Source organism: Schistocerca gregaria, chromosome 11 (assembly GCF_023897955.1).
Source record: "Schistocerca gregaria isolate iqSchGreg1 chromosome 11, iqSchGreg1.2, whole genome shotgun sequence".
Lineage (NCBI taxonomy): Eukaryota > Metazoa > Arthropoda > Insecta > Orthoptera > Acrididae > Schistocerca > Schistocerca gregaria.
In genome coordinates, this window is record NC_064930.1 from 44,492,740 (window position 1) to 44,508,770 (window position 16,031).

At 43.1% G+C, this 16,031-nt stretch overlaps 1 protein-coding gene and 1 non-coding gene across 2 annotated transcripts in view; both read left to right on the forward strand.

Moving 5' to 3' along the window:
- Positions 1-16,031, forward strand: part of LOC126295011 (uncharacterized) — a 133,202-nt gene that overhangs the window by 52,076 nt on the left and 65,095 nt on the right. The window contains exon 6 of the mRNA XM_049987264.1: positions 7,693-7,820. Within this exon, the coding sequence (XP_049843221.1) occupies positions 7,693-7,820 (128 nt within the window). The remainder of the gene's footprint in view (positions 1-7,692; positions 7,821-16,031) is intronic.
- Trnas-uga (transfer RNA serine (anticodon UGA)) lies at positions 4,250-4,326 on the forward strand. Its single transcript has one exon. It is a non-coding gene; the product is annotated as a tRNA-Ser (tRNA).

Below are 16,031 nucleotides of genomic sequence, written 5' to 3' on the forward strand. Positions count from 1 at the left end.
TTGATGCTGAGGGAATTAAAATAGGAAATGAGATACTTAAAGTAGTAAAGGAGTTTTACTATTTAGGAAGTAAAATAACTGATGATGGTCGAAGTAGAGAGGATATAAAATGTAGACTGGCAATGGCAAGGAAAGCATTTCTGAAGAAGAGAAATTTGTTAACATCGAATATAGATTTATGTATCAAGAAGTCGTTTCTGAAAGTATTTGTTTGGAGCGTAGCCATGTATGGAAGTGAAACATGGACGATAACTAGTTTGGACAAGAAGAGAATATAAGCTTTCGAAATGTGATGCTACAGAAGAATGCTGAAGATAAGGTGGATAGATCTTCTAACTAATGAGGAGGTATCGAATAGGATTGGGGAGAAGAGAAGTTTGTGGCACAACTTGACTAGAAGAAGGGATCGGTTGGTAGAACATGTTTTGAGGCATCAAGGGATCACAAATTTAGCATTGGAGGCCAGCGTGGAGGGTGAAAATCATAGAGGGAGCCAAGAGATCAATACACTAAGCAGATTCAGAAGGATGTAGGTTGCAGTAGGTACTGGGAGATCAAGAAGCTTGCACAGTATAGAGTAGCATGGAGAGCTGCATCAAATCAGTCTCAGGACTGAAGACAACAACAACAATAGTACACACTCTCGTAATTCAGCTTAACTTGAGCACTCGGAAGTATTTCAACTTACTGGTACACGTGATTTCATTCTGACCGTTGGTCGAAGATTACTACGATCCCCTTAATATTACCTGCCTGACATTTAATTCCCCCACAAAAGTTCCTGAAATAGAGAAATTATTATTCCAAACAACTCTTAAGTATTTGAAATGCATACAATGTCTCCACTCTTTTGTCTTTACGGAGCACACCTATAACAGTTCCTACCAACACAAGATCCAGCGGCAGAGTACTGAAACATGGCCACTCTTCAGGTCATCTCGCACCTCCGTCGATGTGGGGGAAGACCATGCTACCCATTGGGCAGACACATTTGAGGCGCTCAAAGCTCAGATAAATTTCATCTCTTTGGTTCCACCAAAGGACCGTCTCACAGATGATCATATATTGCACATTACTATCTGTGGTTAGCTGACGACCATTCATTCATTTCGCAGATCTCACCAAATTGGATGTAGGGATTTATTTTGTGGCAGTGCACATGTGATCAATTAAATAAATAAATTGTCATTCTTTCCTACACTGGTATCGGGCTTCTGTGTATTAAGTGAAATTGAGTTATTACTACAGAAAAATTTGTTGTTCTGACAAGAATAATGAGAATGTTGTACCTATTTTCAATGTAGGGCGGTACTGTACCCTTTCAACATAAATGAATGTAAGGAGCTTAATAAATTCTAGACATTATGTTCTTATGTCAGAATACGTGTACTACCAGTATCTTTAAACTCACGCAGATGTAAAACACCACAAAACATCAGTTTCAAGACAAATTATTTATCTGATGATGTTCAAACTTTGAATCCAATACGTTTACATGTTTCTACGTCGTTATATTATCAAATTAGATATTTTTAAGAAACTTTCTTAACTCACAACTGTCGCTAGCTATGGAAAGCACCTTCTCCTCAGAGGAAGTTGCCAAGAAAAGGAGCGAGGAACAAGAAAATTCCAACTAGGCAGTACCATGGTCAGACAGAGAATCCTAGGTTAGATACTGAATTGTAAGTGCTGCCCATTGCTAGATGTAATCTCGGATCTCAATGGGGTAGTCATGAACAGCAGGCAGACGTTTAAGAGTATACTCTTGAAGAATGAATGTTCAAACAAGTGGGACACTGAAGTGCTGAGCAATCTTGAAGTAAGTTTGAATTTTTCTAAGGCTGTCGATACTATCTGAATGAATACCGCAGTAGACAGTTCAGTTGAATGGGAGTGGACATGTCTGAATAGAGCATAACAGAAATTGGACAAACAAACATAGATATAGGAAAGTAATGGGCAAAGAAACCTTGGGAAACAGGAAGAAAAACTCTTACACAAATAGAACAAATTAGGAGGTAGAAAAACGTTCAGGGAAAGACAGGTGTACAGCAATACAGTCCACTTAGGAATGAAGTAAATAGGAGGTGACAGGAAACCAAAGCGAAATGGCTGCTGGAAAAATGTGAAGAGAGGGAGTAAGAAATGTTCGTCGGAAGAACTGATTCAACGTACAGAATACTCAAAAGAACATTGTGCGTAATTAAAAGCTAGTGCGGCAACATTAAGTGTGAAGTAGGAATGTTGTGGTTAAATGCAGAGGAGACAGAGGAGAGATGGAAAGAGAGGACTGAGACCAACTATGAGGGGAAGATTCGTCTGATGACTTGGCAGAAGAGGAGATGAGAATAGCAGTGGAAGACATGGGAGGTGGCATAAGAGAGTCAGAGCTCAGCAGAGGTTTCGAAGGAAGCTTTGGGGGAACTGTCAACCAAGCAAATACTTAAGCTGAAGTGTAGAATAAACGTGACTGGTGATTTACCATTAGACACAATCCTGAGACAGCAAGAGAAGATAAGTGCGAGATATATCGCATAGTCAGAATACCAGCTCATGTATACAAGTTGTCGACATGAATAATATATATGGAAGAATGAAGAAGAAAGTAGTGGATCTGATAGATGACGATAATTTTGGCTGTGAGAAGCACAATAGCACAAGGGAGAGGCACTTCTGTCGTTGCGATTGATAATCGAAACAATGCCTGAAAAAAGATAGGTACATAGAACATGTCGACCTAGCTAAAGCTTTCTGAAATGTAAAAATGGGAAAGATGTCGAAATTCTGAGAAAAGTAAGACTGAGATACAGCGAAAGACGAATATTATACAATAGGCACAAGAACCAAGAGGTAACAACAAGAATGGAAGACCAAGAACAAAATGCTCAACCATCCTCCTGTCAGTGTCTTCATTCTTCAAGCGATTCTGTTGAGAACCTCCTCATTTCTTGTCTTATCTGTCTATCTAATTTTCAAAATCCTTCAAAAGCACGCATTTCAGACGCTTTGATTCTCTTCTGTTCCGATTTTCTCATTGCCCATAAGTCACATTCATACAACTCCATGCTTCAAACTTATATTCTCAGTTACTGATACTGAAATTAGTGCTGACGTTTGATACTGGTTGACTTTTTTGGTCAGGAATGTCCTCTTTGAATGTTTTGGTCTGCTTTTTACGTCTTCTGTAATTTGTCCGTTATGAACTGTTTTGCTCTGAAGGTGGCAGAATTCCTTCAGTTCTCTACATCTGCATCCACAATTTTGTTGTTAAGTTTCTCACTAAACATATTTCTCTTATTCCGCATTAATATCGTCGTTTTTTGGTTTCCTCTCACTTCATAGACTGTGCTCATTAGACCTTTCATTCAACTGAAGATGTCCTACACTTATTTCTCACTTTCAGTGAGAACAGTAATGTCATCAGCTATTCTTATCATGGATAGATTTTCAATATAGTTTTTTCCCACTTCTCAATCTTTCTTTTAATTCTTCCATTACTGCTTCGATTTTTTTTAGTCATTAGTAGTCTGATTGGTTTGATGCGGCCCACCGCGAATTCCTATCCTCTTCATCTCAGAGTAGCACTTACAACTAACGTCCTCAGTTATTTGCTGGATGTATTCCAGTCTCTGTCTTCCTCTACAGTTTTGGCCCTCTACAGCTCCCTCTAGTACCATGGAAGTCATTTCCTAACGTCTTAACACGTGTCCTATTGTCCTCTTCCTTTATCCTGCCTGTCTTTTCCACACACTCGTCATTCCTTACCTTGTCAGTCCACCTAAGTGTCAACATACGTCTGTAGCACATCTCAAACGCTTTCATTCTCTTATGTTCTGGAATGGGATTTTCACTCTGCAGCGGAGTATGCGCTGATATGAAACTTCCTAGCAGATTAAAACTGTGTGCCACACTGGGACTCGAACTCGGGACCTTAGCATTTCGCGGGCAAGTGCTCTACCATCTGAGCTACCCACACACGACTCATGGCCCCTCCTCTCAGCTTCGCTTCTGCCAGTACCTCGCCTCCTACCTTGCAAACTTTTCAGAAGCTCTCCTGCGAACCTAGCACTCCTGAAAGAAAGGGTATTGCGGAGACACGGCTTACCCACAGTCTGGGGGATGATTCCAGAATGAGATTTTCACTCTGCAGCGGAGTGTGCGCTGATATGAAAGGAGAGCTTCTGTAAAGTTTGCAAGGTAGGAGACGAGGTACTGGGAGAAGTAAAGCTGTGTGGAGGGGGCGTCAGTCGTGCTTGGGTAGCTCAGTTGGTAGAGCGCTTGCCTTTGAAAGGCAAAGGTCGTGAGTTCGAGTCTCGGCCTTGCACATAGTTTTAATTTGCCAGGAAGTTTCATATCAGCACACACTCCGCTGCAGAGTGAAATTCTCATTCTGGAAACATCCCCCAGGCTGTGGCTAAGGCATGTCTCCGCAATATCCTTTCTTTCAGGAGTGTTAGTTCTGCTACGTTCACAGGAGAGCTTCTGAAAAGTTTGTAAGGTAGGAGGCGAGGTACTGGCAGAAGTAAAGCTGTGAGGACGGGCCGTGAGTCGTACTTGGGTAGCTCAGACGGTAGAGCACTTGCCCGCGAAAGGCAAAGGTCCCGAGTTCGAGTCTCGGTCCGGCACACAGTTTCAATCTGCCAGGAAGTTTCTCTTCTGGTTTTCTTGCACTCCATGTTTCACTGCCATACAATACTGTGCTCAAAACGTACATTTTAAGAAATTTCTTTCTCAAATTAAGGTCTACGTTTGATACTATTAGAATTCTCTTGGCTAGATATGACCTCTTTGCCAGTGTTACGTCCTCCTTGCTTCGTCCGTAATTGATTTTTAGCCGCTTAGGTAGCAGAATTTCTTAACTTCATCTACTTCGTGACCATAAGTCCAGATGTTAAGGTTCTCGGCGATCTCATTTCTGCTGCTTCTCACTACTTTCGTCTTTGTTGGATTTACTCTCAATCCATATTCTGTACTCATTAGATTGTTCAATAAATTCAGTAGATCTTATAATTCTTCTTCAGTTTCAGTCAGGACAGCAATGTCATCAGCCAATCGTGTCATTGATATTCCTCCACCCTAAATTTTACACCCATTCCTGAACCTTTCTTTTATTTCCAGCATTGCCTCTTCCGTATACAGATTTAACAGTGGAAGTGAAAGACTGCATCCGTGTCTAAGACCCTTTTTAATCCGAGCACTTCATTCTTGGTCGTCCACTCTTATTATTCCCTGATGGCCCTTGTGCACATTTTATATTACCTGACTCTCCCTATAGCTTACCCCTTTTTCCCCTCAGAATATCTTGCTCCATTTTACATTGTCGTACGGTTTTTCCATATCGACTGATCCTTTGAACGTGTTTTGGTTTTCCTTAAGTCTCGCTTTAATTATCAATCGCAAACTCAGAATGCACCTCTGGTGCATTTACCTTTCCTATAACCAAAGTGCTTGTCATCTAGCACCTCTTTAAATCCCTTTTCCTTCTTCTATAGATTATTCTTTTCAGCGACTTGAATGCAAGAACTCATACGCTCATTGCGCGAATGTTCTCCACTTATCTGCCCTCGCAACCATATACTGATTGTATATCTCCAGAAGCAGAGAGTCTTGAAACCGAGAGGAATAAAGTTTTGCTTTCCATATCTCTCAACGATTTTCGAAGTTCCGAAGGATTGTTCTCTGTGCCACGCACATGATTTAATCGGGGGTCTTCCTAAGCTTTGTTTCATCCCATGAGTGGCAGAGGTACGAGTCTCGAGGACCGCTGCTTCCTGCGACCTCTCACCCCGTGGTCTGGGGACAAAGGCTCAGCACCGAGGTTGGCCGCTCACCGTCCCAGCCGACTCCGGCTCTGCAACGTGCGGGCCTCCGTTCTCTGTGGTGAGCGACACGCGGCAGCTCGACACCTCCACCCAGGACCCACTAGGCTGTTCGCGGCGGTCAGTGGTCCTCTCTCCATCGTCTCGACCCCGCGTCGTCACTGCACGTTCTGCAGTCGTTAACACCGTGCGGGTCAGCTGTGCGGTCTGGGCGCCCTGTCCCAGTTCACACGGCTAACTCCTGTCGGAGGTTCGAGTCCTCCCCCGGGAATGTGTGTGTGTGTGTGTGTGTGCTGTCCTTAGCGTAACTTAGGACATTCTCTTTTGCTATATTTCCCTGAGTAATTCCCATAGTATTAGACACACACAGTAGTCATCCCGTCCTCCCAACATTCTTCGTTGAATACGTGTGACTTTAGTTGCCTTGGGCCTTGAAACAAAACAAAAAAAAAACCATCTGTAGGTATGACCTTCTGCACTGTACATGGCTCACATAAGAATAAATTCAAAACATGTCATACAGGCATAAAAGCAATCAAATGTGATTATTTAAAAGACGTCCTAGCTACCAGAGACTGAGATAGTTATTTATTTTCGCAACTGCAATTTCGGTCTTATGGGTGTTATCAAGGGATATACAACAAAATCTGAAAAATGAAGAAACATGTGTAGAACAGCTCCATCAAGACATACACACAGCAGTTACGTTAAAAAATGCTAAAAATGACGCATCACTTATACTGCGCTTCGATAGACGGCAAAATTAGCGAATCTTCTTACATACATACATCGGTCGTATCTGTATGTTGAGTTTAATAGCTCTGTGATTATCAACATTTAATGAGCGCGAGGATTGTCAAATCGGCATAAAGTAAATTTACCGTCACCGATGTTCACATATTTAACACGAATCCCACCAAATCACTGTTCATGTACACAGATTACATAACGGTGGCAGCTGGTGGGAGAAACATCCACCCTTTGCCCTCGTGAGTCATTGCACATCCCAGAGTAAACGACTGATATAATAACATCTTCATATCATGTTTATATTCGTTAACAGTATTTGACGTACTGTATTATAATACAGTGATATGGCATCGGGGGATGGGGTGCGAAATTTATTTATGGTGGTGTGGCATAATTGTACAAATAGAATCTATCCTAAAAGTCTTGTAGTAGCTTGCATTGTCATAGAAACTAGACATAAATAATCGAAGATGTCATTTTTCATGTGAATACACTGTAACATAAATTTGTGGGGTTGCACATGATTCTTCCTTGTTCTCATATAAAACAATACAACTCAATGGAAACTCCATGAGAACTACCCATATTCTAAAACCACGATACATGGAAGACAGACTTCCGTACAGACCTTCACATCCCATGCATATTACTAAATCAGAATCGAACAGGCAAACTAGGCATCCTGAAGTATTTTAATTTCTATTATTAGCACATAAAGCTGACTGAAAATTATCTAAAAATCTCTTATTTTTTGTATTTGTCTGATAGTTAAGCAATTCATGTAGATGGTTTTTGGAGCAGTTCCATTTCTACAAGTCCCTTAATACTTCGACTCTCAGGCAATTTTTGTAGAATTTTTATGACTGAATGTACGTTAGATGATCTCCTCTTACTCTAGCTGATGTGCTCATTCAATGTATCACTGTAGTATGGGCTTTGTAATATCAGGTTAAAGCCTCCATACTGTGACTCTTACTATTACTGGCAGTGTATGTCGATCTAGTTTCAAAAAGCAGATTCTACTTTCAGACACTGTGTGAGCAGGTAAAGCCAGAAAGTGAAATCTGTGTTGCTACAGGAATCAGATGCACTGGTTTGTTCACTAGACCGCTTTCTTGTCCAGATCTCCAGGTCCAGCAGACGGACTACCTGGAACAGCTCTCCAGCTACTGGCGAGACTTTGCACACCTACTCTCACTAGCTGTGACGCAGGCATCACGACTGTTCATTCCCCTCGCATTCGAGTACATGGTAAGTGGTATTTTTTCTCTTCTTTTAATCTGTGTTTTACGTATGAGGGGTGAGAAAGCGACACACAACGCCTGATCAGTTCTTGGAGTTTGTTTCCTGGTTTATCTGACTCACTCTGTAGGTATCTTAGGTTCTCCTGCTCTAATGTCGGCAAGAAATCTGACCCCACCTCTACTTATGTGAGCCTTGTGGGGTTATTACGCAGAGAGACTAAGCTCAGAATAGTTAAGGGCAGGAAAGAAAATCGCCTGAACCTTTTTTTGTATTTTCCCAGAACTTCCTCAAAAATTTTGGGAAACATCAGATCCTACTTTACAATCCTAGGTCTGGTGGGTACATACTTAGAGGAGATTGGTCTAGATTCTACTATATGGTATTTTATGTCACCATCTGCAACTTTCATTATTCGGAAAGTGTTACTCCTAAAGAAATGTGGGAGGGAGGATGTCACAGTTAACATAGGCAACGTAATTGTAGTATTTATTAAGGCGGCAGACAAATAAATTTTTATGCACTGATATGGACAATGCCATAAGGATAGTTCGCCAAGGGTAAACAGAGGTTGACATAAAAATCTTAGCATTTGCAGAAGATGTGATGATATAGGAGGACAATGAGCAGAAACTGAAAGACCAAATAGGTACCTGACAGTTGGTAACTGGAAAAGGAAGCATGAGAATAACATAAACGTAATTGATGTAATAAAAATCAGCATCGAAAAGGAAAAAAGTAAATGATCCGAGTTGCAATGAAAAAACTATTAAGGAAATAGATGTTTTCAAATATCTATGAAGTAAGTTAACGAGGGCAGGAAGCATCTGACAAGAAATTTCTGAGAGGATGTAAAACGATTCAAAGTTTTTTAATTGTATATCAGACGAAATGAGGAATTGGAAAATAATTTCCAAAGCAATTATCATTATAAGCAAGTAATACTGTCTGCCAATTTTGAGCTATGGATCAGAATTTTGGATCCAGACAAAGAACGATCTGAGATGAATACAAGTTACAGAGATGTACTTTCTACAAGTGATCAATGGCAAGATGACAAGGAACAGTAAAAGAAATGAAACAAACGAAAGACATTTCAGATCCATCGGCTAAAACGAACTATGGGGAGAAGTAGAACGGAATGGTTTTGCAACGTAAAAAGATGGTAAAAGGAAGACAACTAAGAAGAGCTCTGGAATGAGCAGGATACGGAAGAAGACGAAGTGAAAGACGAGGAAAAATAAGGAGAGTCCAAGTGAAGGATTTCCAGAATGAAATAGGGTTATTGTGGGAGACAATGGTAAACGTCAGACTGTGGCGGGAAAGAGAAGGTAGGAGAAGTCTTTGTGGACAGCCTGCATAAGCAGAAACGTTTCAGAGAGAAAAGAAGATAAGGATACTGTAAAGGATATTCTTATCCTTTGCAGCTATAACGATCTTTTGGAATGTTACGTATATTCATCAGCCACTGCCGAAAATGCTAGGAGCACTGATATTTTATTTTACTTAAACTGACAAGAAATGATCTACATTGTTGAAATATATGTGACTTACTGGTAGCAGACTTTCTATTGATGTAAATCAATTCAACTCTTTAGTACTATGTAAGTTATCCTTTGTACGTAGGAAACTAATCTATTAACTTAAAATTTGGGACAAATATTTGAGAAAGAAATTTTTTAGTAAATGATTGTCGCTTTTCAAAAATGATAATATCCTTATCAAAATTTTCTTGAATTTCACAAATCTTAAGAGATTTGTGAACGTGATAGTCACTGCACCAGTTTTACTTCGAAAGCACTGAACTGAGAGCAAACTTCAGAGATATAAATCACATAAATCTACCTACTTCTGTTGTAATTCCTTTATTACGGAGTCATAATGTCATGATAATTAAAAGACTATAACGCACACCCTACAGTGCAGGTAGGATCTGTCTACAAAACGTCAAACTGTATCTACTCCTTTATGGTTTCATTTACTCAATAAATATGTGTACTTGTAAGTAGCTGTGAATCCTATTAGTTTCTCCATAATTTCATTTGAGGACAGTCGGACCTTTTGAAGGGAGACAACTTAGAAACACATCACACCTGTCAATAACACCATGTGCCCACGGAGCGTGGCACACATGTGATAACTGCTACCTAGAAGCGATAACGAGCGATGACAAGGATCCGTTGCAATAGAGGACGACGTCCGTTTCTTGGTTGATTAATCTGCAAACAGTAGAACATGACCAACTATATCTTCCTAATTCAGAATGGTATAATTAAGGAAATAAACCCCGTTTACTGTAGAGAAGCCAAAGTTGGTTAATACTGGCGCAGCACAAATCTGATTATAAGAATTGTAGGGTTCGCTATGAGTTACACCATGTGACGGTTGTTATATCTTCGTTTGCACTCTTTGAGATTTTTTAGTAGACGCAGGAGTGAGGAACAGAGGCCGTTCGTCAACAGCAAATTTAGATATTAATTTATTCTACATCTAATATCGAATTGTAAAAATAATACATAACTGTGTTGCAGAAGTTGCAACATCAGTGGCTAACAGAGATTTTAATGTACAAATACATTCCTAGAAATGGAAAAAAGAACACATTGACACCGGTGTGTCAGACCCACCATACTTGCTCCGGACACTGCGAGAGGGCTGTACAAGCAATCATCACACGCACGGCACAGTGGACACACCACGAACCGCGGTGTTGGCCGTCGAATGGCGCTAGCTGAGCAGCATTTGTGCACCGCCGCCGTCAGTGTCAGCCAGTTTTCCGTGGCATACGGAGCTCCATCGCAGTCTTTAACACTGGTAGCATGCCGCGACAGCGTCGACGTGAACCGTATGTGCAGTTGACGGACTTTGAGCGAGGGCGTATAGTGGGCATGCAGGAGGCCGGGTGGACGTACCGCCGAATTGCTCAACACGTGGGGCGTGAGGTCTCCACAGTACATCGATGCTGTCGCCAGTGGTCGGCGGAAGGTGCACGTGCCCGTCGACCTGGGACCGGACTGTAGCGACGCACGGATGCACGCCAAGACCGTAGGATCCTACGCAGTGCCGTAGGGGACCGCACCGCCACTTCCCAGCAAATTAGGGACACTGTTGCTCCTGGGGTATCGGCGAGGACCATTCGCAAACGTCTCCATGAAGCTGGGCTACGGTCCCACACACCGTTAGGCCGTCTTCCGCTCACGCCCCAACATCGTGCAGCCCGCCTCCAGTGGTGTCGCGACAGGCGTCAATGGAGGGACGAATGGAGACGTGTCGTCTTCAGCGATGAGAGTCGCTTCTGCCTTGGTGCCAATGATGGTCGTATGCGTGTTTGGCGCCGTGCAGGTGAGCGCCACAATCAGGACTGCATACGACCGAGGCACACAGGGCCAACACCCGGCATCATGGTGTGGGGAGCGATCTCCTACGCTGGCCGTACACCTCTGGTGATCGTCGAGGGGACACTGAATAGTGCACGGTACATCCAAACCGTCATCGAACCCATCGTTCTACCATTCCTAGACCGGCAAGGGAACTTGCTGTTTTAACAGGACAATGCACGTCCGCATGTATCCCGTGCCACCCAACGTGCTCTAGAAGGTGTAAGTCAACTACCCTGGCCAGCAAGATCTCCGGATCTGTCCCCCATTGAGCATGTTTGGGACTGGATGAAGCGTCGTCTCACGCGGTCTGCACGTCCAGCACGAACGCTGGTCCAACTGAGGCGCCAGGTGGAAATGGCATGGCAAGCCGTTCCACAGGACTACATCCACAATCTCTACGATCGTCTCCATGGGAGAATAGCACCCTGCATTGCTGCGAAAGGTGGATATACACTGTACTAGTGCCGACATTGTGCATGCTCTGTTGCCTTTGTCTATGTGCCTGTGGTTCTGTCAGTGTGATCATGTGATGTATCTGACCCCAGGAATGTGTCAATAAAGTTTCCCCTTCCTGGGACAATGAATTCACGGTGTTCTTATTTCAGTTTCCAGGAGTGTATATACAGATACAACAGATTTGTAAATCTGTCACTCTTCAGTGTCATGTCTGCTCAAAAGACGTCCTTAAATGTTATTCAGATGACAAACACACAAGAAGGGCTCAGTGCACGGATGTTCCGAACTTAAGCATGGCTCTGGCTGGAGCTCCGCAGAGGTGACGCTTGCATCTCATTGGCAGCGGCGTAATTGTTCGTGGCAGGCAGCGCTCTCATGCCACGGTGACAGCTACAGGAAACAGGGTGGCATAACGGGCGGCGCGCGTATTTGAGAGTGCGGCTGATCGCATATCGGTTGATACCGCACACCTCCCCGCCAGACTTGGAAGGTGTAGGAAGGGACCCGTGCCGTGGTTAGTGATAGGGCTGGTTGCTTGACTGGGGGCAGAGCAGAGCAACCGGCACCCTGCCGTTGTGTCCTGCGTGCGCCAGGGAAACTGCCCTGGGAAACAAGGTGCAAGGCACATCCGAGAGCAAAGGGTGCTGCAGAGCGTGATGGCGACTAACTGACGGTGACGGCGTCGATGTCTACATGAGAGGCGACCTCCAGCTTGGCGCTAGCGGCGTGGCAGGTGGGTGGGCAGAGACTTCCATCAGTGAGACGACTGTGGGTGGAGTGGAGGCGTCCGTTCGGGAGGCGGCGTAGGAGGCTGTGACGGACCAAGCTGCGTCAAGGCGGCAGGTGTCGTGCAGTGAAGAATCCTGACACAGTCTGATCTATGGCGTCATGGAGCCTCAGCTGATTTTGGTGGCGCTGATGCGCGCCTGAACTGGTGCTACTAATATAGTGCACTCTGTCAGGTGATCGGAGAACAACGCTTATTCCCATAAATGAAGTTTGTTGTACACTCGATGTTGAATTGTGACGTTTGGGTGAAACTTGCCAGTGAAGCCTGAAGCTGGAACAGAATGGGAAGTGGGAAAATAATGCTGCAAGATCCCATGGCTTCCCCATGCAAAAGCTGCTGGTGATCACTGGTGTGAGAGGCATGGGCATTGTCCTCACACCAAACGTGTCTGGTGCAGCTGTTGAAGAGACTGCCATAGGTGAATGCGGTCTCATCTGTGGACAACACAAACAGTGTAAAATTTTGGCTCTGCTGCACTACTGTGGATAATCCACTGACAGAACCGAATGCAAAGTTCAAAATCAGTTGGTCCCAGTGCTTGTACACATTCCTCGTGACATGGGCGTAACACTTGTTCCGCCAGTGGCCTCCAAAGACAACGTGACCAGTGCTTAACGAATGGTGGTCGGCCACACTATCCAACACCATCTGCTCAACGTCTAATGTTCGGAAATGTCTTTGGCAGGAACCTCAGCTGGCTCTCTGTGGTGTGAATGACACCATCTCTCTCGAGTTTTCACCCACAGTGATGAACTTAATTCAATTAGGATGACTCCTGCACATTCATGATGCAGTACAGGGGTTCATCCTGCTGCACCATACATTAAATGCACGTCTCCAACACTCATGACAACTAATGTCCCATCTTTGACTATGTATTTTTAGATAACACTAACACTCCTCAGCACGGATACATCACAGGCTGTAACTAGGGATAGCGGTGTGTGTGCAGCACAAATTTATGAGTATGTGGGATACGTGTGGTTACCACGCAACAAATGTGCTATGAGCAAAGTTGTGTACAGTTTGTCTGTTTGGTGGTCAGTGGTGCACGCTGTTAATCACCTGCTGGCTGTTCCAGTGTACAACAGATACCAGGGATGTTTGCAAGAGTGCAGCAGAACTGCATGCACCATTGCAATATATCCATTGATACTGGTGGTCGTCGTCTTGAGCAGTTACTAAGAGCTACATTGTTGTTATGCAACATGTGCTGTGTGTGTCCACTAAACAATAAACATGAGTTTTCGACCACTGGTTCCTCAATATAATCGGTTGCGGACCCACTATCGCCTGTTTCAATTTGACCTTGAAGGTTTCAGGCACACTGCGTAAATCACAAGAGCATTTCTCTCTCTTGCAGTCCAGAACAATGCACTGGGTGCTCCCATTGTACAAAAAATCATTCCACAGCATTCTCTTTACAACCAATGGAGATATTTCGAGACAATTCATTCATCTCACGTATCTTTTAACATCAGGTAGACCGACAGGGACAGTCATTTTTTCTAATATGGAACCAATAAGAGCAATGAACTGTGCTACATGAATTCAAACCTCCAAATATCTAGACATGGTCAGATGTAGACGACATCATGCCAAACGACGAGACTCTTTGGCTAAAGTGAGCAGTGAGACAACAGAAAACTGCTGTCAAATTTTGAATCAAATTCACGTTTCATATGTGTGCAAGTTATTCAGATACGTTTTCTGGTATGGAGCAGCTGTTACTCATTATTACGTTTTTAAATTGTCGCAACATGTATCCAAGTTCCTCACAGCATTGGTAACGAGTGAGATTTCCGTGGAATAGACAATGATCTCTGGATGTTTTCCCTAAAATCGTTAAAAAGTTTGAATAAAAACTCCTCGGAGTCTCAACTCTGAAATTTCGAGGTTTATGGTAAGTTGCTATGGGACCAAATTGCTGAGGTCATCGGTCCCTAGACTTACACACTACTTAATCTAACTTATGCTCTGGACAACACACACACTTTTGCTCGGCTACCCCGAGCGGCTCTTAGCCAGAACATGTGGCTCTACCTCAGGAAGCTCGACGTTGGTGGCAGCCCGAGAATATATTTCCGTCAGAGCATGCATTCATATATTCAAACGTTGTACTGTCACTACCGAGAAATATCTACAGCGCTCTTGTGTTATAATTAGAGAAGACATGGCTAGATACGTTCTTTGCATTAATGATTTTATGGAGTTCTGTATGTCTCATGCGACGCACCACGAATTCCGCTCCTGTACCAACCTCTCCATCTCAGAGTAGCACTTACATTCTACACCCGCAATTATTTGTTTGCTACATTCCAATCACTATCTACCCGTATAGTTTTTACTCAGTATAGCTCTCTCTAGTACAATCTGAGTTCTTTCCTGAAGTCTTAACTCATGTTCTATCATTCTGCTCGTTCTTCTTGTTACTGCTTCTACATATTTCTTTACCAAGTCCCCTCTTCGTTGGAAACATTTCCTCGTCCATAAATGTAGTTGTCGGGAATCCACTCCTACAAGACCTATCCTACGAATTTAAGATGTACAATGTATAATGGATAACGTGATCTTAGACCCTACATATAGATACTAAAGTGGAGGATTTACACAGCAACTTAATGTGACAGGAAGGTGTCTTATAAAAACAATGTATTATTTGAAGACAAATTTATTCATTAAAACATACACCATCACAGCTCTTGAAGAAGAACAAGTAAGGTAGTTGACAAGTGGTACCTGAATGAAATTTGTAATTACTGATTATAATGGATTGCAGGGTTACTCGACTGCCTGATAAAATTGCTCCCTGATAACTTCAAGTCATGGTCTGAAATTCTGTTTCAGAATTCGCAATTTCCTGATGGAAAATAGTGACTGAAATCTCGAGGACTGTTTGAATGGCTCACGTATAGAACACATGAAAGTTCTACCTGAGGCAGGCTGTTGTTGTTGTTGTGGTCTTCAGTCCTGAGACTGGTTTGATGCAGCTCTCCATGTTACTCTATCCTGTGCAAGCTTCTTGATCTCCCAGTACCTACTGCAGCCTACATCCTTCTTAATCTGCTTGGTGTATTAATCTCTTGGTCTCCCTCTACGATTTTTACCCTCCACGCTGCCCTCCAATGCTAACTTTGTGATTCCTTGATGCCTCAGAACACGTCCTACCAACCGGTCCCTTCTTCTAGTCAAGTTGTGCCACAAACTTCTCTTCTCCCCAATCATCTTCAACACCTCCTCATTAGTTATGTGATCTACCCATCTAATCTTCAGCATTCTTCTGTAGCACCACATTTCGAAAGCTTCTACTCTCTTCTTGTCTCAACTATTTATCGTCCATGTTTCACTTCCATACATGGCTACACTCCATACAAATACTTTCAGAAACGATTTCCTGTCACTTAAATCTATACTCGATGTTAACAAATTTCTCTTTTGTATACCATTCTACGAGTGCGAAATGAGGATGACCTAACACGACAGTGCTGCTGATAACCCTCACCGTATTTTCGATGGGCATGATGAACGCTGCGGCGGTGCAAATGGTTGTCAAGTGAAGGCGAGAGCACGCAGGTACGACTCTAACGCTGTGCT